Source organism: Pteropus medius, unplaced genomic scaffold, assembly GCF_902729225.1.
Source record: "Pteropus medius unplaced genomic scaffold, Ma_sr-lr_union100, whole genome shotgun sequence".
Classification (NCBI taxonomy): domain Eukaryota; kingdom Metazoa; phylum Chordata; class Mammalia; order Chiroptera; family Pteropodidae; genus Pteropus; species Pteropus medius.
Genome location: NW_024351647.1, coordinates 614,629 through 636,961, shown reverse-complemented (window position 1 = coordinate 636,961; position 22,333 = coordinate 614,629). Strand labels below are relative to the sequence as shown.

The 22,333-nt window shown below is 48.4% G+C and overlaps 3 protein-coding genes across 5 annotated transcripts in view; 2 read left to right on the top strand and 1 right to left on the bottom strand.

Annotated features, from left to right (window-relative positions):
• The first annotated feature begins 2,305 nt into the window (after nucleotides 1-2,305).
• GCHFR (GTP cyclohydrolase I feedback regulator) lies at nucleotides 2,306-6,034 on the top strand. The gene is made up of 3 exons (XM_039843874.1): nucleotides 2,306-2,440; nucleotides 4,154-4,248; nucleotides 5,528-6,034. Exons 1-3 carry the CDS (start codon nucleotides 2,405-2,407, stop codon nucleotides 5,649-5,651), a joined length of 255 nt encoding a protein of 84 aa, XP_039699808.1. The 5' UTR covers nucleotides 2,306-2,404; the 3' UTR covers nucleotides 5,652-6,034.
• A 122-nt stretch (nucleotides 6,035-6,156) lies between these two features.
• Nucleotides 6,157-22,333, bottom strand: part of DNAJC17 (DnaJ heat shock protein family (Hsp40) member C17) — a 30,580-nt gene continuing 14,403 nt past the window's right edge. Inside the window, exons 2-11 of one of the 3 annotated variants that reach the window (XM_039843862.1) lie at nucleotides 16,599-16,668; nucleotides 16,260-16,318; nucleotides 15,936-16,023; nucleotides 14,462-14,547; nucleotides 14,120-14,216; nucleotides 13,514-13,557; nucleotides 13,011-13,088; nucleotides 12,397-12,477; nucleotides 11,760-11,870; nucleotides 6,157-6,336 (exon numbers count right to left, since the gene is read on the bottom strand). In XM_039843862.1, the coding sequence (XP_039699796.1) occupies nucleotides 6,214-6,336; nucleotides 11,760-11,870; nucleotides 12,397-12,477; nucleotides 13,011-13,088; nucleotides 13,514-13,557; nucleotides 14,120-14,216; nucleotides 14,462-14,547; nucleotides 15,936-16,023; nucleotides 16,260-16,318; nucleotides 16,599-16,668 (837 nt within the window). In that variant the 3' untranslated portion in view covers nucleotides 6,157-6,213. Of the gene's footprint in view, nucleotides 6,337-10,384; nucleotides 10,751-11,759; nucleotides 11,871-12,396; nucleotides 12,478-12,545; nucleotides 12,897-13,010; nucleotides 13,089-13,513; nucleotides 13,558-14,119; nucleotides 14,217-14,461; nucleotides 14,548-15,935; nucleotides 16,024-16,259; nucleotides 16,319-16,598; nucleotides 16,669-22,333 lie in introns of those variants that run through there. The other 2 variants (XM_039843861.1, XM_039843863.1) reach the window with 2 other exon arrangements.
• On the top strand, nucleotides 6,336-10,791 carry CUNH15orf62 (chromosome unknown C15orf62 homolog). Its single transcript, XM_039843875.1, has one exon. The coding sequence runs from the start codon at nucleotides 8,789-8,791 to the stop codon at nucleotides 9,314-9,316; it is 528 nt and encodes a 175-aa protein (XP_039699809.1). The 5' UTR covers nucleotides 6,336-8,788; the 3' UTR covers nucleotides 9,317-10,791.

The following is a 22,333-nucleotide window of genomic DNA, read 5'->3' as shown; positions in this document are numbered from 1 at the left end:
AGCTTTATGTAAATAGAATTGTTCTATGTTTTTCCAAGATTTGCTTTTTCACTGAGCATTTTCATTGCTATATAGTTTCCATCGTATGAATTAAGGACTTACAAGAACTTTATTTCATAACCTGTGGCCCAACATTTAGATTTTTGCAGTTTGAATTCTGAGGCTGCTTACAGAGCATGACTCCACTCCTTGGACTTGGAAACTGCCTGCAGAACAAAGTCTGTCTGTGCTGTTTGATTTCTGTTGATAAGTAACCCATAAGCTTTGTTTTATAAGCCTGGACTAGAACTAGGACGTTGACAAATGGCTAATCCTCGGTTACCCATGGTTCTGTATCACAGGTCCCACTTGATGACTACTGGGTCAGTTGCCCCCGTCAGTTAGAAAATGAAATGAATGATGTAAGTTTGTGGTCTTGTTTCCTCTAGCAACCTATCTCTTTGATGATCACCTGCTAGCAACTTATCCCTTTTAAAAACCCTGTTCTCTCCTTCCCACCTCAGAACATGTCTCTCTGGTTTAAACCAAGGTCTACGTTCTCTCATTTGAAATCATATATGAATAAAACTCTTAACTTCTTCTAGAACTTTTGTTAACAGAATCAACCAAAAACTTACTCCACTTTCAATGGACATAGGACTGTTTCCAGTTTTTTGTTAATTACAAACAGTGCTGTTATGAATATTCTTATACATGTATCCTGATGCATGTCAGTGAGTTTTCCTGAGGTTTATGTAGGAGAGGTTTGGCTGGGTCTTAGGGAATGCACATCTGCAGCTTTACCAGATAATGCCAAATTATTTCCAAGGTGCAAGTTAATTTCATCAACCATAACAATTTGCAATGCCAACAGTAGTGTTTCAGTTGTTAGATATCTTCACCCATACTTGATGTTTACTTATTGTTTTTGGTAAATCATTAAAACAGTATCTAATTGTTTTAAAATTAGCTTAATTTGCATTTCTGGGATTTCTAACGATACTGAACGTCATGGTACATGTTTATTGGCCATTTCCAGTCCCTCTTTTGAAAAGTACGTATTTGAGTAATTTGCCTATGTTTCTTCTATTGATTTATCTTTTTCTCATTGATTTGTAGTTCTTGATATGTTCTAGGTGTTACTCCTTTGTTAGTTTAACAAATCCTTTGTTAAGCATGAATATGTCTTATCTCTAGCTAAATTGTTGGGGGGTGTAGAGAGTATGGAATAATAAATTAGACCAATAAGGATCCTTTAGGATTACAACTCCTATTTCCCTTACAGCCCTCTCCACATGTCAAAGTGCTGGAGGCACAGAGCATGCCCCATAAGAGACCTTAAGTGAAGTCAAAATTTTTCAATTGCTGGGCAGGCAGGTTACAGGCTGTTTTTGTTTTGCTTTGTTTTTTAAAGAACTAATCACAAGACAAAGAATCTTGAGTTGTCAGGTTTTGATACATCCAGATGAGGTCATGGACGAACCAAAGCAAACTCGCTGCCCTCTCATAGGTGACTGGTGCGGGGATGGCTGTTTGTTTTGCCCTGGGTGTTGCCTTGTGATCTGCGTGTGCGCCACATCTTTCTAGCTTCGCTGGAAGCTCTCTGAATTGAAAGCCAGATTCTGTTGGTTTAATTCCCCCCAGGCCTGGCATCCAGCCAAGCGCTTAGTTCCTTTACAGCTTTACAGGTAGTGCCTCAGGAATGCAGGGTCCCGCCGCTGTGCTAGGAATTACAGTCGGAGAGGAGCGAATGCGCAGCGCACCGGAGGTGGTATTTTAGTTTTAGCCACAAGTCTCCTACCCCTGTCTTTCCTCTGCTGAAGGAGTCGCTGGAGAACGTGTCTTGGGGGTGAGAAGTGAGGATCCACTAAAAGCTTTAGAGGCATCCCTGAGTGCGGTGGGCAGGAGCTTGGGAGGCTTCAGCGGGGTCGCCATTTGCTCCCTGCTCTGCTTCACTGGAACGGGGAATGGGGACCAGCAGGACTTTGGAACCTGTTACTGGAGATGTTGCAGTAAGAGGGCGCAACGTCAACACGCGCGCTTGGCCCCACGGCCCGCGGTAGCCAGCCAAGCCCGGGGGGCCATTCCCACCTCCAGGCCTCGAATGCCAGAGCGTACCCGTACAACACACATCCTCCATGAGGCTCCATGCCCACGGAAACCACGAGCGGCGCCACAAGGTCCTGTGCGCTGCCCTGGGGGAGGGGCGGGCCCTGAATCTCCGGGTGTTGGAGCGCGTCACCGGCGCCCGCTCCTGATTGGCCGGCGGCGGTCACCGGCTGTGCGCCCTGGGATTGGCAATGCCCCAAGCCAGAGCCAGAGTAACGGGACTAGGGGCTGCGGGTCGCAGTCCCGGAGCCCAAGGGGCTGGGGTCGCAGCCGAGCCCAAAGCCCAGGGTGGGAGCCTGGCCGCAGCGCACGCACGATGCCCTACCTGCTCATCAGCACTCAGACCCGCATGGTGAGTACCACCGCCCGGCTAGTTGGAGTTAGGGCCGGGCCGGGACCACAGGGACTATGGCCGCACCTTGAAGCCTCCCTCCCTGGCAGCACTGCGGGTGCTGGGCCCAGAAACCGCCTGGGACACGCGCCCTCAGGCCGCGAGGAGGGTGGCTGGTGAAATGACTCTGCCCGGATCTCGGGACTCAAAGCTCTGGCCGGCCGGTGCCTCCAGCGCCGTGAAGGAGCCCAGGTGTGTGTGTCCCCGCGACCCAGCGAGCTCCCGGAGCTTGGGGCTCCTGTTCTACCTGTCCACAAGAGGGCCCAACACCGACAGGGACCCAGGAAGCCCTGGCCTCATACGTGCAATACCCACTGACCTACACAGACCTGCTCCGCAGAGGGGGAAAACCGTGAAATAACCTGAGAAAAAGAGGTTTGGAAAAGAAAAGGATATGCTAAGACGCTAAAACATCTATGCCAAGTGCCTGGTCCACCTACAGCCACTAGCTGCATCCTTAGGCACTTCGAGTAACAGCCGTCCCTGAGGCTTTAGGAAAGAAAAAAACCTTCCTGCTCATGAAGAAAGAGGAGACTGCTGTCCATGGGGTTAGAGGTGGGGAGAACTCCATTTAGGGGTCAGAAGTCACTCCCCTTTATCTAAATGCAGTTTCCTCGTCTAAGAAGGAATGCACTTTTTAGCTTCGGAATGGTATGATTAGCTCCCCAAGCTGGGCAGCAGGATGCTCCTCTGCCCCTTCCCACTCCCCAGTGCCTGAGTGATCCATCAATGAACAAACAGGCAGGCGCAACACAGGACAAGAGAGGTCTTGGCAGTGCCCTAGGGCAGTGGTTTGAGAACTAGTTAGTCATTGTTAAAATGTGGTCCCCTGGGCCCCTTCCCAGACTTCCTAAAACACTCTAAGCCTGGGGTGTGGGAATTCAGTGCCCCTCGGGTGATTCTTTTAATATAGCAACTTTATTGCTATATAATACACATATCATAGAATTCACCAACCTAAAGTGTACAATTCAGTTTTTAAGCATATTCAGAGGTGTGCAACCATCACTATAGTCAATTTTAGAACGTTTCCATCACCTTAGCCGTCATTCCTCATTCCCGCCACCACCTCCCACTCGGCGACCCAGTCCCCCAGCCTCAGGTAACCACTAATCTACTTTGTCGTAATATGTGGTATTTTGTGTCTGTTGTCTTTCACTTACATAATTTCAAGGTTCATCTGCATTGTAGTATGTATCAACACACACTCCTTTTTCTTGCAAATAAGATTACATCATATGGCTATACTGCATTTTATTTATCTATTCATCCATTGAAAAACATTTAGGTTGTTTCCACTTTTTGGTTATTATGAATAATGCTGCTACAAACATTTCTGTACAAGTTTTTGTGTGGACATGTTTTCGTCTCTGTTCTCCAGGTGATTCTGATACACACACAAACACAGGTAGTGGTACCTGGCACGAAGGTGCCAGTAGTCAGGTACTGCCTAGCTCAGCTTGGAGTGGCTAGGGAAGCCGCACATTGCTTTGTCAGTTCATCGACTGGTTCCACCCTCTCCCCAGTTGTGCTCAGCCCTCAAAGTCCCTTACCACCCCCTCCAGCCTTTACCTGAAGCTGGCTCAGGGCCAGCAGGCAGGGGAGGAAGGAGAGGTGAGACCTTCCACCTCTACCTGGCAGCCAGCAAAGCAGCCTCTGTGGCTTACCTTGCAGGAGGTGGGCCCCACAATGGTGGGCGACGAGTACTCGGATCCAGAGCTGATGCGGCATCTGGGGGCTTCAAAAAGAAGTGTCCTGGGAAACAACTTGTAAGTAGTGGCATTCTTAAGTATCTTCTGCTCAGTTGCCCCTAGACCTGTCCCTGTTCCCCTTACACATCACCAAGCCCAGGGACAATGCCACTGCCCAGTCTCAGAGCCCCTCTGCCTGTCTCCTGGGGTTCTGTCCTCTTGTAGGGTTGGTCCCACCCACAGTCTCACAGCCCCCCAGGCTTGCTCTGGAAGCTTTCCCATTGGTCCTACCAGGGAGCTCAAGGATAAAGTCAAGACCCAGGACAAAGTCCCAGGACAAAGTCCAATTTCCCGGGATAAGACTTGCATAAGTGGGCTGTTCCTTGCCCTGTTTTCTTATCTCCAAGCTAGAGCCTATCAAGATAGGCACAGAGGGAAAAGTTTCTGTTTTGAAGAGCTGGCTAAGTAACAAAGCTAAGCCCTAGAAACAGGGGGCAGGCAGCCTGGGTCCTACTTCCAGCTCATCCAGCTGCCTGGGGACTCAGCCTCTTCTCTTGGCATCCTTTACCTAGCTCCTAGTCTAAACAGTGAGTGCTGCTTCCTTTTATGCCCCTCTCCTTACCCTTAGGCAGGGAGAACCCTGGCTCCACAGGCTAGAATTCCTGACAAGGCTTCCCAGAATGAGCACCAATTCAAAGGGGGCAAAGAGGAGGTGAGCTGGTGCCACCTGCTTGGGTCAGTGTTGGAAGCCAACCCCATCCCTTTGCCATGAAGCATTTGTCTCGAGATGCCCCAAATGGGGCTTCAGCCCTTTATCTACTTGAAGACCCTTTAGAATCAATTCACCCTGAAAGAAGGGGAAACCAAGCATTCTCTGTGATAGGGAGTGGCACCCAGTCGGGTGCTATTAGGGGCCACCTGTTGCTCCAGGACTGTAGGGTAGCCAGGGCAGCAGGAAGGGTTAGAAGCCTGAGGGAGGATCCTGGGGAGAGCAGGCTGCTCTAAACAGTGCAGCAGCTCAGGGCATGTGGGGCTTCATCAGACTAACACAGGTTCTATTGTCTTATGACATTGGGAAAGCTATTTACACTCTCTAAGTTTTCTCATTTATAAAATGGGAACGATAATGGTGCCTTCCTTGGGTTGTTGAAAGGAATGAGATAATGCATGCAGTGCTTAGCAGAGGAAGGAGGCAGAGAATGTGCACTTAGCCTGGCACTTGGAAGACACCAGCAAATGTTAGTCACTGTTACGAGTATTCCTGACCAGGCCTGGTCTTTAGCAGATACTGGCTTTGTATGAAGAGCTTGTGCTGTGTACCCTGTCATGTTGCCCCTTCTCTTCCTTCTGTTCACAGTTGTGAGTACTACGTCAATGACCCTCCTCGCATAGTCCTGGACAAGCTGGAACGAAGGGGCTTCCATGTGTTGAGCATGACAGGGGTGGGCCAGACGCTGGTATGGTGCCTGCACAAGGAGTGACCTTCACACTGAGCAGCAGACAGGGCACCGCTTGAGTGGTGCCAAGAGCTCTGATCCCAAGCCCTTGCCTCCCTCACTACCCTGCCCCTCTCTTCTCAAATCATCATTTTTCCTTGGCCCAGCACCACTGGGCAGTAAATGGCCTTCTCTGAAACCTGCCTCAGCAGGGGGCAGGGCGGGCAAGGCCCTTTGCGTGGTGCTCTCAGCAGCCCCTCCACCTTCCGGCCAGGGGCCCTGGAAGAGGCCATGTTCATGCAGAGGCTGAGAGTCTGGCAAGAGCCAGGCTGTCCCTGGCCAAGAGCATGGCCCAAGGACGGGCAGGTGGTTTCTATGTAGCTAGTCCAGACCAATAAAGGGCTGTGATGAGTGGTTGCTCCTCTCTGCAGGGACTCTCACCAAGTGCCTCTCTGGGGGGTGTGTCCACTGCTGGGAGGGAGAGCCCAGAAACCAGGGCCACACTTGGGCAGGTCAACACCCTACACCTATGTATGCAATAGAGGTAGACTCTTAAAAAAAAAAAGTTTATTGGTGATATTTAAGAAGAGGGTGGGAGGGCTGAAAGCTACGTGGGCTGCCCCACCTTGTCCTCCTGCTGCATCTGGGTGATCAGCTGCTGCCGCTCAGCTGCTTGGCGCATGCGCATCATGACGAGGCTTTCGTAGTCCCTCTCGGACAATACTGAGCCCTGAGGGACAGAGGTGGGACAGGGAAGGGTCAGGGTAGCAAGACACAGCACCACAGTCTCCAAAATAGAAGGACAAGGCCTAGGCGGAGCTACAGTCCAGAGTGAGGGAGGGAGGATGCCCTGGAATGGACGGGTCCCTGGACAACCTGCAATCCCAACTCATCCACGTTCCTTCAAAGCAAGTACGCCTTTGGCTGCTAAGCCATCTTCTCAACCCATCTCCACCAGTTATCATCCCCATCTCCCCTTTCCCGTTCACATCTACAGTCAGCTCTGGCTAATCTTTCCCGGGTGAATCACTTCCTCATGCTCTAGCTAGGCCCTTGACTATCTTCATTTCCTTCATTATTTGACACTCGTTTCCTCCACCCCACAGCTTCCACTCCTCACAGGTCTCCAGTGAAGTTGTCAGAGGTGTAGAAATCCACTCTGGTCTGGCAGGCAGAGGCAAGAGCACTGCCCCCTCCCAGCTACCCATCTTCCCTGTGGTCTGGCTCTTGCCCAGGACCCAGAAGGAAGCCCTACCCTAGACACAGCCTCAATTAGCCCCACTCTAGAAGGAGAGAGAAACAAGCATGAGGCCAGCTTGCCTCCTAAAAGTACACACCAGGGTTCCTGAGGGCAGGGCCTGTGGCTTTTTCTTTTGTGATCTTGCCAGCACAGTGTGGGGGATTAAAGAGTACTATATTTTAATAATCAAAAGAATAATAAACATTCACCTCAATGGGCCAAGGCTGTGGGGTGGAAAGGCAGTTCTACAATGCTATGAGCCCTGAGCTGCCAACCACAAGCCCTGATAAAGTCTGCAGTGGGAATTAAATCACTTCCTCCCTCAGCACAGCCGAGACTGTATGAAGTGTGAAGTCCACCTGACTTGGCACAGAAGCGAGCCCATCCAAATCTGTGGAACCCTGTTCTCTGGTATGCCAAGCTAGTGCACTGTCATAGAATAAGTCAGGAAGAAAGTTTGGTGGTCAGTGACCTGGGGAATAAGAAGGGAGTGGCTGGAGTTAAGATGCCAGGCCCTGGCCAACTGGTTTCGAGTAAGGGGTATACAGAACCAGGGAGTATTATTCAGCCCGGATTCCCCTGCTCCTCCTGACAGTCCCACCCCTCCTCCTTTCTCTCAGGCTGCAGCAACTCCGAGGAGAGTTTCCCTCCCAGCCAAGCCCACCCACCTAGGATTGGCCCAGAGCACTGCTGACAATTCAGGGCTCCATGTGGCCCAGCCCCCTCCACAGATGAGGGACATAAAGTAAGGCCCAGGCAACCTATGGGGAAGGATTGGAGCACAGGGTAGAAGGCAGCAGGACCCTGGCACTCAACTGTTCTCTCCTGTCAAGGCCATCTGGTGAATAGAGGAAGGATGCAGAAATGGGGCAGCCAGAATGTGCCAGGCCAAGGGAAGGGCAATTCTTCCTTCCGCAAGATAATACTTCTCTGCTGAGAAAACTCAAGTCACCCTTGCATGCCCCGAGCCCAGCCCTGGGAGGAGTTAGCCCTTTATAGGCATGGGGCTGCTCCCTGTTAACACACCCTCTGCCTCCTTCTCTCCCCCATACCTGTGGGCTCTGCTAATGAGGGCTTGTCACCAGGCTCCACGGTATGAGTCACCCATACCAGCAACAGGTCTCTTCCTTTCCCAACAAATTGTTCCACAAGCCTGCCTTTCAATTAACTGCCACCTTCCCTGAACTCCTTCCCAGACACACTGGGTGCTGGGGAGCAAGGACCACCTGCTAGGGCCCAGGGCAGTGGGGACAAAGGAAGCAGAGATGATGCACAAAGCAGGGCTGCCCCAGATGAGTCCCCAGAGGAATCTTAAGCTCCCCAGTGCCCTGGGGTGTTGGCCACAGCTGTCCCAATCCCTGCATGCGGATGCTGCAATTACCTCAGAGCATGAAACCTGCTTCCCACCTGACTGAGTCAGCTGAGAACAACAAAACACCACACCACACACCAGCACAACCAGCTAGGCACTAATCAGAGTTGGGGAGCCTCAGCAGAGAGGTGCAGGGGCCAGGAAGGGAAGGAGAGCTAGGGGCTGTGAGGAGCCAGGACAGGAGAAGGAATATGGACCACTCCCACCCACCCTGCCCACCTGAGAAGATCCATCTCTGACACCCCCAGAGCCACCCTCACTCCAGCTCCAGTAAGTGCTGCTACTTCTTCTTGGGGTTTTTTTCCACTGCCCTATCATGTAACCAGGCCACTCCTGTCCCTCTGGGAAACTTCTGTTGCCAGGAACTCACACCACTCTGCTCTCCTCTTCCATCCAAGATGCTGGCCTGAGCTGTGCTGAACAGAAAGCCGGAGGCATCTGCTGGAAGCCCACATGTGTTGTCTCCCCAATTCTTGTCATTCACTGCTCCAGCAGGGACCAGATCGTCCCTAGCCACTCTTGAACTGGGCTTGCAAGGTACCGGGCTGGTCTGCCAGCTCTCTGGGTCCCATGGAAACCTGGCGGAAAGGCTCCTTCCGCAATGCCTCCTTCTTCAAGCGGCTGAGCCTGGGGCGGCCAAGGAGACTCCGGCGACAGGGCAGTGTGTTGAGCCAAGCCAGTACAGCTGGTGGGGACCATGAGGAGTACAGCAACCGAGAGGTAGTCCGGGAGCTGAGAGGGAGGCCGGACGGCCGGCGCCTGCCACTGTGGGGGGACGAGCAGCCCCGGGCCACCCTACTGGCCCCACCCAAACCCCCACGCCTCTACCGAGAGAGCTCCAGCTGCCCCAACATCCTGGAGCCCCCACCTGCCTACGCCGCTGCCTACTCGGCTACTCTGCCCTCGGCGCTCTCCCTGGGGGGCGCCCTCCATGAATACTCTGAGGAGGACCTTTTGGACACCTCTCCCTTCCAGAGGACACCTGATCCAGACCTTAGTGATCCCTTCTTCTCCTTCAAAGTGGACCTGGGGATTTCGCTTCTTGAGGAAGTTCTACAGATGCTGAGAGAGCAATTTCCCAGTGAGCCCAGCTTCTGAATGGGGTGAGGGTGGGTAGAGATAGGGTGACTGCAAGAGCTAGAAGCCTAGGGACCAGGGAAGGAAGGTACAATCATGTAAGAAAAAGGTGGGGACAGCAATTCAGGGCCCTGCCTGCCCTCTGGGTCCCCAACAGTCCTCCAGATCACCCCAGAGTAGAAGGAAAGAGACACAGAGGCAAGCTAGGAATTTGTGAGGGGCACTTGCTAACAGAAGCCCTGAAGGCAGCTGGCCAGGCTGGGAAAGGGAGGTCATGCCTGCAACCCCAAGGACCAGGCAGAGGCCAACAGAGAGGGACAGCAGCACAAGGTGCGAGTCAGGGAGCGAAGGACACACAGACTGGACAGATCAGATGGGTGCCCTGCTCCAACCCCCTCTGAAGCCACTATCAACAGAGAAAGGTTACAGGACAAGTCTAGGCAAAAGTGGTCCAACTTAGGCTGAATAGAAAAGTGGGGAAACCTGAGGGGAGAGGGATGAGACAGGCCTGACCTTGTCCAATATAGTGGCCACTAGCTACATGTAACTGTTTATATTTAAATAACTGAAACTAAGTAAAATAAAAATTTAGTTCCTCAGCTGCACTAGCCTCATTTCAAATGCTCAATAGTCACACATGACTAACAGCTACCACATTGGACGGTACAGGGCGGACATTAACTTCACTGGAGAAAGTTCTATTGGATAGCGCTGGCCTAGACCGCAGCCTGGAGTCAGCAGTGGCATGGTGGGAAGGGGGAAGCATAGGGGCTTGCAATGGAAAGGAGGGGTTGGCAGAGTAAGAACAGCGAGCCATGTAGAGATAGAGATTATAGCTCAGGAAAAAGGCCACACAGATCATTAACAGGAAAGGGGGCATGAGAGACTCAAGCTGCCAATATAGCTGCCTGGAGCACTCCATGGTGCCTGAAGAAAGTGGCTCCAGGGAATGCCAACTGAAGGCACAGACACAGCTTAAAAGGGCTGCTTTTGGGGAGTTTCCAGAATTATTGATGGGAGCCCTTGGGAAATGCAGCAAAAACAGTGGCAGATTTCTCTCCTTCCTGCCCTCATGAGAATATCGGAAGACCTGACCAGGGGGTGGACAAGAAACTTGTAGCTGTTACCATGAAGAGGCACGGCTGGTCTCAAGAATCCTCCACCAGGACTGGGGAGCTCTGCTTTGCCTAAACCCTTTGCCGATGGGGGCTACCCACCTGGGGCTGAGCCCACTGGGTCAAGTACCTACACTGTACCACTGTCCTACCCTATGGCCTGGCCAAAAGACTTGAAACCAAAGCCCAGGATGGCTGGGCCATGTGGTTCCGACACTCCAGGACTTTCTAAGTGTGGCAGAGGGGAAGAGAGAAGTTTCGATGCACACTGCTTCCACAGCTCGAACCTGTGGCTTCTGTCTTCCTCCTGTGTGGATGTGCCCAGAGGAAGCGATCCCCTCTGGATGCAGGAGATAATGAATAAAGTTCTGTATGACATGGCCTGTGGAGTGTCATCTGGGGCTGTGAAATGCTGGGACTTAAAAGTGGGGGACTGAGCTCTCTAAAGAAGGGTCTCGAGAGGAGCTCAGACCAATTCCTTTTCCTCCTCTTTCCAGGGTCCAGGACACACTCCCAGAGAGAGCTACCTGTTCTCATGGCAGGGGTGGCATGACTGAGGCAATGAGAGCAAAGGCCTTGCTGACTCATGGAGAGGCATTTTCTTCACAGAAGGGACTGAATACACCAGCATGAGGCTCCCACACAGACCCCAGGCCATTTCAGAGAAGGGAGAGCTCTTGGCCCCAAAGCTCTCTGTCTGACCAAAGTGGGGGAAGGTGTGACCAGGGCCATCGTGTGTGTGTGTGTGTGTGTGTGTTGCTAAACAAAAGCCTTAATGGAGCTGTGAGGACAAAGAGCTAGTGTTGGGCACATGTCAGCTGAAGACTGTGCTTTGCCATGAGTCAGGCACCTGGGCAGTGAGTGCCCTGATGTCGGCAAGGTAGCCAGTGTTATTTCTAAGGAAGAGATATTGCCTCTTGACAGCAGGTCATCTGGGGCAGCCACAGACACACTTGGAAAACGAGTTGGGCAGCTGCCTGTGTCCTTTGCCCCTTCCCTGCAGCACTGAGTTGTCTAAGTTCCAAATACTTCACACCACAACCAAGTAGACTGCCAGGAAAGGCTGGAAAATGCCTTTGGGTGATGAAGGCCTCCAAGAGGAGATCAGGACGTGGAAGGAAAGTAAGGTCTAAGGATTCCTGGGTGCGAGGTGGGACCTGCTGGCACTCAAGGGAGGAAAAGGGGTCAGCATGGAATCACAGTCCTCCTGCTCTGATGGGTGGACCTGCCAAACTCATCCCACTCCCAATGACCTGAATTTTCAAGAAAAGGGCCCTGAGAAAAACCCAAACAGGAAATGGTCCCCCAAACCCTGAGCAGGCCTAGCAGAGTGAGGCCTGGCTCCTTACCTGTGACAGTCCTGGGTGTCTGGGGTCCTCCAGGCCCTGGGGGCGTCCCTCCAACCAGGAAATCTTAAGAGGGTTATTGACCAGGCCCACTTCATTCTGGACAGCCAGCTCCTGCCCCAACACAGCATCCAGTTAGCCCCATCACTACAATCGGCTATAAAGTGGCTCTCTCTACTCCCACAGAAAGTACCAGAACCTGTACTCCCGTCCTCCAAGCAAAACTGAGCAACCTTCCCACACAGTGTGCTGAAGCTTTGACCCTTCTTGTCAGGCAGTGTGTGCGGGAGTAAACAATAAGCCTTCTGATTGGGGAGTGGAAGGGAGGAAAGGTAGTGTGGGGCGCCCAACCTGGAGGCATGCAGCTCCCACAGGAGAGTGGAGGGTGCAGGGTTAAGCAGCAGGAAGGCAAGTTAGTCTGTGCTCTTCTCCATCCCAGAGCATTCTCCCACCCATCCCTTCGTCCACTGTGCTTGTGCTTCTGGGAGTTGGGGGACCTCTGGGGGACCTTGGCTCTGAGCTGGCCCAGAGATCCCATGGGAGTGTAGATGCCTAAGCTCAGGGTGCTCACAGAACTGGGTCCCTACCCTGAAATAGCAGGGCCAGCAGTGGCCTCTCCAAGGCCTCACGCAGCACTCACCGCAGCCTTGACGGTTGCAAACTCCACCACAGCAGTGCCTGTCTTCTTACTGGAAAGCACCAGGTTGAGCACCTCTCCATACTGTGGGGACACAGAAGGGACAGCTCACGCCAGAGACAAGCCTGAAGCCCACCAAGGCCTGTTCAGATGGGGGATAACTTCTTGTTGCTAGGTTCCCAGGGAGGGGAGAGCAGAGGTGGGAAGGAAAGGATTTTTTTCCAGGAATGCAGAAGGACAGCAAAGGAGAGTTGGGCAAAAGACTAGAGACTTAGAATGGGGGAGTTGCATTAACTACCTCAGTGACTGAAGGTGGTGAAGAGGATGGGGCTTTTGTGCCAGATACCCACCTCCTCTCTCCCCACACACTCAGCTAAGCCCTCTGCTTCTAAGGATGGCAAGAGCAGACCTGAGCAGTGAAGGCAAGACAGGCTGGAGGGGGCACATGGCAACACAAGTGAGAGGACGGCCATGGTCTGGGAGAAGCTAGACTGTCCTATGGTCTATAAGACAGGAAAAAAAAAAAGGGCAGGTAGAAGTGTTAAGGGAAGGTAAGGCATGAAGATGCTGGGGTTTGGACAGAGATGATGGGAAAGAAGGAAGTGAGCAGGGCAGACCTTTTGAAAAAGCCGCAGAAGGACATCTCTGGAGTAGCCGCCTTTTAACTCGTCCTCCTTCTTGCACTTCCATTTTAGCTGAAAAGGTAACAGTGGGCATCACTACTGAACACCGATCTTTGCCTAAACACACACCTGAGCTTTATAGTCATATAGACATACTCCTAGTCTTCGAAGCAATAGTAATCTAGGAAGCACCCCCTAAAATGTGTTCCCCTTGAAAAATGGATAAGTAGGGAGGCATGCTAACCCACAGCCATGTTTCTAGACCTATAAGATGCTTCCTAGAAGGCTTCTGGGGAGTGTTTCCCACAACCATCAGGGCTAAGAGCAGCCTTCCAGCTCTGAGAGGCCATCCTGACCCCCGGGCAGTGGGAGGATGGAAGGATGTGGGTAGTGGTGCTGGCTCCCAGAGGTTCAGCGTCCCCCACCACAACTCTTGAAAGCATCTATTCTTGCTGAGAGGGGTAGTGTGAGGTGATCCATGGATCCCGCAGGCTCACCTTTAGCTTGGGGGTTCCTTTGCCTTCAGGATTTTCTGCCTTTCCTAGAAAGTTTGGGGATATTAGCAAGGTAGAGTACAAGGGAGCTGGAAAGCTCTCCCAAGGAGACACAGCCTAGGGCCTGAAAGTCACTCTTGATCAAGGGCAGTATCTGCCTGCTGCTGAGGGGCGTGATGGGGAAGGCACAGGCAATCTCACCCCCACCCCCAGGAGTGGTCCGCCCAGCTGCCTGAAGACCATGGTTAGCACTCTGCCAACGAAGACCTGTGAACATCTTCCGGGGACAAGAGGCAGAAGTATAGACCATATAGTTCTACTAAAACAAAGTATCCCAGAGCCTTTCCCCCCAGTGACATGCTCCAAAATAGAGCAGCTCTGCTTGGGACTAAGGCATACCAGGCCAGAAGAGCCCAGGCAGAGGGAAAGCAAATAGGCCCCAGAGAACTGGTAGGAAGAAGAGACAGGTGGCACGTGTCCGAGTGGCATGCCCCGGGGTTCCAGCTGGTGAAAGCCTCCACAGTGTTTCCACCCAGCAGCCAGTATGGCCACTCTAGGCATCTGGAGTTGCCTCAGAGTGGGAGGTGAGTGGGGATGATAGACTCTTACCTCTCAACCTCTGTTCCCGTTCCTTGCGTATCTGCTCCCGGATCAGTCTCTGCTGTTCCTCTAGCTGCCGGGAACCTTCTTCTCGTAGGCGTTCTATCTGCAGAGCGGAGGTTGGGGGTGACAATTCTGTGCAGATCCAATTCCAGGTTGGCTCACCTTGTAAAGGTCCCTGGGAGGTTCCACCTGCAAGCTAGGGCTCAGCAACCTGTGGGTGGGACAGATTACCCAGATCCCACAGAAGAAGGTGGGATGGTCACGCCCTCCCCAGCCACTACAGTCACTTAGGTTCACCCTCTTCCACTTCCTGCAGATGGCCTCAGGCCCGTGTGCCTAGACACTCACCTCCTGCTCTAGCGTCCTTGAGCTCCGGCTCTCCTCTTCTTCCTCACTGCCCTGAGCCTGGGCCTGCTGCTCCCGGGCTTCCAGGTCTAGGCACAAGGGTTGAATGACCCAATGGCGGATCTAAGAAGCTTCTATATGGCCTCAGCCCACCCAGTTCTGGCTGCTTCCCCAGTCAGATGAAACCATACAGTGACTCTGCCTCCTCCCTCCATGTGCATGTGTTCCTGAATTAATTTCCATTGAGAAAAGTCACAGCATGGAGGAAGTATAGGCTCCAGCTGAGTGGCCGGGGTCTGGAAGAATTAAGTTAGCTCACACTGACCAAGCTGGTTCTCCGATCAGTGAACAGGGTGTGGGTACGTGCTTATGTCAGCAGCCCAGGGCCATATGTCAGGGATGCCAGTGGGTGGAACTGCTGGCCTCTGTTCCTGTGGTTTGGCACCACAGCGTGACCTGTGACCTTACCTTGTCTTTGATGCTTTTCCCACCACTGAGCTCAGGTTGCCACTGTCTCCTTCACCTCCCTGCCAACTCACATTTACCAGGCCTCCCTGCAGACCCAGGTACAGAGATGGCAGATTGTGTGTGAAGACATCACCCCAGGTCCTGGAGCCCTTCCCACCTTCCAAGAGAAACTTGCTTGTGGCACTGTGCCAGGATGCTGCTATGACAAATTCTTCTCTCAGGATTGGGACTCACTGCTTTCTTTTCTGTGCACTTTATTTACCTGAAATCTCCAGGGTTTTTTGTTTGTTTGTTTTTGATAGAGAGATGGATGTACTAGGATAGTATATTTACATACTAAATATATGGATACCAAACAGGCAAGAAGGAGGAAAACTGAGTGAAGGATGTCTGGACCAATCTTACTGGGGTGATGAAAATGTTCTAAAAATTGATTTACAGTCATAGTTGCACAATTTAGTAAATTTACTAAAAATCATTGAATCGTACATTTGAAATGGGTAGATGTTATAATATACAAAATATATTTCGGAAATAAAAGAATGCCTGGCCCTTATTGGATCCTTCTGAGGGGACTTCTCAGAGTGAAAGCTCTGTGTAGAAATAAGGGTGGGACAAATGAAAAGACCTAAATGGCATGCTGAACAAGAACACAGATTTACTCATACTGTGCGGGTTAAATCCCAGCTCCAGCATGTTCTCATCCTTGTGGTGCCTTAGCTTCTTTGTCTACAAAAAAAATGGGCTTAGCACCTACCTCCCTGGATCACTATGATAATTAAAGAAGAAAATAAAATCTTTGTCACAGTGCTTAGCTAATAGTAAATCTAATCATTGATATTATTCCTGAGAGTGTTCTTTAGGAGCCACCCCTGAGAATAGGCTGCCCAGAGCCGGAGCCAAGAGGCTCTGAGTTGCTAAAACTGAAGCTCCAAGAAGAGAGATGAGAGAGCTGCATGAAAATGGCCCAGGGAAACCACAGGCTACCCAGCACCACAATGTCACCTACCAAGCTTCACTTTCTTCCTTTTCTCATCAAGTTTTTGGGTCCTTTCTGCTGCTTGCTTCTTGGCTTTCCTGACCTTGTCATACGCAGCCTGGCAGGAGAAAGGAACACCAAGGAACAGTCAGCCAGAAAACAAGCACAGGGCCCAGTCACCTTCCTGGCCCTGCCACATAGCCCCAGAGCCATCAGGAGGCAGCCCACAGACCAGGTCTTCAGGCTGGGACAACAAGGGCTATGCCGCCTGGCAGAGTATGGAGGACCAAGGTTGAAGCGCCACAGTGGTCTATAACCATGGGAAACATTTCTGATAGAGGAGGGTGTGCTTACCCTAGCTGCAGAGTCAGTCAGTACCTCCAAGGCCTGAGAAAGTTGGTGGAAGAGTTCAGCTAAACATAAGGAGAGAGAGAAAAATCAAGTTAGCTGTGGTGATGGTGTGCTCCCTCCAAAGATCACCTTAAAGAAGCCACAGGCTGGCAGAAAAGCCGACATCATCAGATGGCAGACCATCAAGGAAGGGTGAGCACATCAGCAACTGATCAGATGTCCCTAACATGCAAAGCCAGGTTGTGTGGGCCAGCACTCTGCAGCACTCTCATGGGAGCAGAGGTGGGAAAAACACCATGCCCAGGTGAGCTGGCCTCCTCTACATGCCTAGGAGAGTCTCACCTGCTCTGGGATTATCCGGATTCTTGTCTGGGTGGCAGGAGAGGGCCTTCTGCCTATATGCTTTCTTCACCTAGAAGAGTCAGAAGACATTGTCATTCACTCTCTCACTTTGAGACGGACAGAAAAATTTTGCTAAAGTGACAAGGGAAATCCAGAAAATGCTTCCCATTCCTAAAAGATAGGTTGCTGGCTTGCACACTGAGATAGTCATCTCACAATCACTGAGATTTGCAGTGCAGGAGGCAAAGGCCACAGAGGGAGCCCGCTGCCACCCCCAGCAGAGAGACTGGGCCTACTTCCTACTGAGCACTCTCTCAACACCATGGATGTCAAAGGGCTCCCAGCAGGGGCAGGTTCCCTACAGTAGCCACATGAAAACAGGCACTGTCACACATTCTTGGTGGGCAAGTAAAGTGGGGCAACCTTCCTGGAGGAAAATTTCACCACCAAATTTTAAAATATACTTTCCCTTTGACCCACTCCTAGGAATAGTGATGCCTACTGCACCACTATTTATATTGGCTCCCAACAGGAACCAACCAAAATCTTCATCATGAGGGACACTCATTATAAAAATTATGACGACAGAAGTTGTATGTGCTGACGAGAAAGATCTTCAAGTCCTCTTCACAAGAAAAAGAAAAGATTCTGTGGTTTCCTTTGGAGAGAAGCTGAAAGTGGAGGGGAGGAAAACATCTACTCATTTTATACCATTCTGTAGTTCAAATTTTCAAACCTTAAACAAGTCTTATTTTCTTATCATTCTTTATTGTCAAGAGGTCATCTTGGTAGAGAGGTTATGGTCCATTTTTAGTTTTTATCTTTGCATATCTTTGAACCGAAAAGAAAAAAAAGTAGTACTTCTTATGTTAGTAAAAATAAATAGCTACCAAGATTCTCTTTCATATATTATCCACTCAGTTGTTTTAAGGGAAGGCAGGGCACAAAATCCCAGAATCTATCCTCTGCTTCCTGAGGCCTTGCCCTCCCTTCTACCTGCATACCTTACCAGCTGCTCAAACCTCCTAGGAGGAGGAGCCTTTGGATGCAGAACTTCCGCTTTTCAGTGTGAACCAATAAAACTAAAGTATGCTAAATAAGGGCCCAGGGTAGGGTTGCAAGGAGGTGCCTCCATCTCCACCGCCAAGAAGGTGCGCAGCCGCCTGGACCTGTGGGCTGTGCTGCCACCTGCTGGGCCACGGCCAGCACCACACCTTCACCAGCCACGGTAACCCCGTCCACCTGGCTCTCCTGGCTGAGCAGGCAGGGCAGATCTTCAGCAGCAACAGTGGTGTAGACATGCCTCCCTGGCCTCTCACCCTCTCAAATGCCCAGCTATTCTCACCTGGTTCCCACCCCAACCAAGGTTCTCACTATTAAAAAATAACAACAACAACAATGACAAAATCTAGATGTTTTCACTACCAAGAAATAATACTAAGGGAAGGGGAAGTGATAGTTTTACATACAGTCTTACATTTGAAATATCTTTACTCTTTAGTACCCTTGTCATTTGTCTTTTCTCCCTTTCTCTCTTTTGCTTCCTCCATTGTGCCCCAGGCTTCATTTCCTTTTTGTTTTAAATCAAGCCTTATTATATATTCTTTGTATTTTAGGGTCCTTTGTTTTTTTCAGTAAGTAAAACAATACAAAAAGTGTATAAAGAGAAAGCAAAAAAAGTTCATGTTCTTTCCCCGTTTTCCCAGTCCTCTCTTCAAGGTTCCAACGTTAACTGGATGGTAGGTTTCCTTCTAAACTTTCCTCCTTGATCATTCCAACTAATACAAGTACCTAACACAAGTATAGAAGTCTTTAGGTTTTGTTCTGCCATTCTCCCACCTCTCTCTCCAATTCCATCCCCATCCTCTCAGAGATGGGTGAGAGGAAGAGGTAGGGAGAAGGGGTTTTCTATCACCTCACCTTACATCACAACCTTTGGAATGAACTTCCTCAGGATTAGCAGGAATGCCCTCCCTATAGATGTTGGGGGATTTTGTGGAAGACGGTTTCTTTTGTATCATGGGGCTCTTTTTTGTAAATCTAAGAAGGACAGTAGAAGGGAGAGAAAGGCAAGAAGGAACAGTAAGAAAGCAAGATAAAGGGGACATGAGGCAGGCTGGGTGGGGTAGTACATTCTTCATTTTCTTTTTTTTCTTTTATCTTTTTTTTTGAGAGAATATTTTATGGATTTTATTCTAAAGGAATGATGTTAAATATTGTTTTGTGTTTCATAATTCATTTTGGATGTTCTATATCAGAAAATTGTTTTATCTAAATAGGGAAACAAAATTGAACTGAAAAAATTATTTCTATAATAATGGGAAATTAATCTACATATATTAATTTGCTTCATTATCAATTATCTTTCTAAAATGTATTCTTTTGACAAATGTCTATTAACAGTCTCATCAGATTTTAGTTGAAGCTACTAGTATAACTAGACCTAGGTTAGTTTACTCTGCCTCTGGGTGGACCCCCATCTTGCCCTACACTTCCAGCCTCCCACATTCCCAATATTTACAACCAAACACAACTGCCTCAATTGGCTTGATGAATCCTGGACCCCAATTCCCTCAAGGCATGGCCTTGGCTTCAACTTCCAAACTATGTTTTAAAAGTGTAAAGGGCTGAACATTCTGTGTTTCTAAATCCTATAGGAAAAAAACTGCCAGTCTCCTGTACCGACTAGATATTAGCAGGAAGAAAGGTGAGGCCAGAAAGTCAAGGCCAGGGAGGGACATCTAACGGCAGAAGATGACTCTCTGAAAGCCCTTCAGTACAGCACCAAATCTCCCTCAATCCTGGGTCTGCTGAGGGAGCATCTAGGATATGCAGGGACTGAGCTGGAGCTAGGGATACGAAGAAAAATCAGTCATTTCCCTGACACCAAAGGGGAAGGAGACTGCTTAGCAAGGAAGATGGCTCGGAAAACACTTAATTACACTGCAGTGTATGAGATGCCATAAGAGTGATCCATAGAATGGGAACACAGAGAAGGGAGTGACTAAATTTAGTCCTGAAGGCTTCCCAGAGGAAGCAATATCTGAGCTGGTTTTGAAAGGTGAGTAGTTCTTCCAACAGAACCAGAGGGCATTCAAGACAAAGAGTATGAAAGAGCCTGACTTCTCTTTAAGCCCTGGCTTAGAGAAGAAATATTAAAAGTTTTGCTTTAATGAGAAAAAGATATGAGAATAGAAAAGGACCTGCAAAGAGAGAAATGGTTGCAGTAAAACATGGAAATAAAAATAATGTTTTTGTCAAAAGATAGTTTGGTTAATTTAAAAACTTTAACCAAAGAACAGATTCAGAGAAACAGCTGTCTATGCATGGACTTGGGATGAAGAAATGCTAGGGAATGAGAGCATATAGGCAAAGAAAACAAACTGGGATGAGAAGAGGAGAAAACAAGGATTAAAGAATGATAAAGTTAACTCAAGTATGATACTGAAAATATACAAAAGTTAATGTGATTCATATGGTTTGTGTGATTCATAAAACAGAGAGTAGAACAATTAGAAGGAAAAGCTCTATGTGCTTACGAGCAGGGCCAGATGAGGAGAACTTTCTGAGTTCAAGGTAATGAACCACAATGAATAACTTAGGAAGCCTATGGGGTCTCCAAGCCCAAAAAGCTTGAATCTCAACATTGTCTGCTATGAAAGTGTATTATAAAGCACAAAAGCATCAGACAAGGTAAATGGAACATAAGCCTGGCCAAGAAACAAACCGTAGTTAAGTATAAAAGTTCAAGGTATGAGAAAAGGTATTATAATTTACTACACTAAATGAAAAGAAGTTAGATCCTCATCTTAACCATATATTAAAATAATTTGAGATATATAAAAAGCTAATTATAAAAAAAACTTTAAACCTAAAAGAAATAAAATGATGTGATCATTAATCTGCTTTTAGGATGGGAAAAAAATTTGTAAGCATTAAAATGGAAAAAAAATCACACACACACGCACACACACATGCACATGCACAAATTGAATGGATTTGCAAGGTAAAAAATGTAAATTTCTGTAAGTCAAAATCATAGACAAATGGGGAAATGAAAACAAAGGAAAGTATCTTTATGAAATATGACAAACATCGAATCCTTACTATATAAATAACTCATACAGAAAAAAATAAGAAAAAGATAAACTACAAGGGAATAGAAAAAGAAAATATTGAATGTCAAAAAAAGAATATAAAAAGAACATGAAGAGACAATTCATAGAATAAAAAAGGCTAATAACATAAAAAATATTTAACCTCACACAAAAATTAAGTCATTTTCTACCTATCAATTGACAACAAGTAGAAAAAAAAGATGATATTCAATGTTGGTGGCTTTATAGGGAGTATGTAAATTGACAGGATAATTTTGGAAAGCTATCTGTACATACTAGGAGGCTCTGAAGAGTGCAGACCCTTTGATCCTGCAAGGTCTCTTCTAAAAGTCTGTCCTAAAGAAATATTTAGAAATTGATACAATATTTACAAACACTGATGTTCATTTATAGCATTATTTATAATAGAGAAAAATTTAGAAATAACTTAATTCCAAAACAACAACAAAAATTGTAGCTAGCACTTACATAATGCTTATTGTGTGGCAAGCTCTTCACTTTTCTTCTAAGACCATGAACAAGAAAAGGATGCCTCACTCTCACTACTTTTATTTGACATAGTATTAGAAGTCCTAGCCAGAGCAACTAAGCAAAGAAAAAAAAAATAAGAAAAGAAAAAAGAGATAAAAGGCATCCAAGTCAGAAAGGAAGAAGTAAATGTGTCACTATTTGCATATGACATATTATATATAGAAAACCCTAAAGACTTCACCAAAACACTATGAGAACTAATAAATGAACTCAAGTCAAGTTGAAGTTACAAAATCAATATACAAAAATCAGTTGTATTTCTATATATTAATAAAAACTATTGGAAAGAGAAATTAAGAAAACAATCCCAGGGGTAGTTCCAAAGAGTAGTGGTTAGCATGTCTGCTTTACACGCAGAAGGTTTTGGGTTCGAGCCCCAGCAGAGCCACGGCCCATACCCTGGGTGTACCAGGCCCCAGGTACACTAGGCCCCTGGATGTGCCAGGGCCCCTGGGTGTCCCAGGCCCCAGATGTGCCAGGCCTTGGGCGTGCGCTGCAAGCACATGGGAGGAGACACCCCACCTTTAGAGATCCAGCTCTTAAGGGGAGACGGCAACATCGGTAGGTCAGAGGTGGAAGTGTGTGTGTGGGGGGGGACTTAAAAAAATGTTTTAAAAAGAGAAAAAAAAAATCCCATTTACAACTGCATCAAAAAGAATAAAATACATAGGAATAAATTTAACCAAAGAAGTAAAAGACCTGTATACTGAAAACTATAAGATACTGATGAAAGAAATTGAAGAAGATACAAATAAATGGAAAGATATTCCATGCTCATGGATTGGAAGAATTAAAATTGTTTTACACCATATACAAAAATCAACTCGAAATGGGTTAAAGACTTGAAGGTAAGACCAGAAACCATAAAACTAGAAGGAAACAGGTGGTAAGTTCCTTCACATTGGTCTTGACAATGATGGTTTGAATTTGATGCCAAAAACAAAGGACAAAAGCAAAAATAAATAAATGGGACTACATCAAACTAAAAAGCTCTGCACAGCAAAGGAAACCAACAAAAGGAAAAGTTGACCTATAGAATGAGAGGAAATATTTGCAAATCATATATCTGATAAGGGTTAATATCCA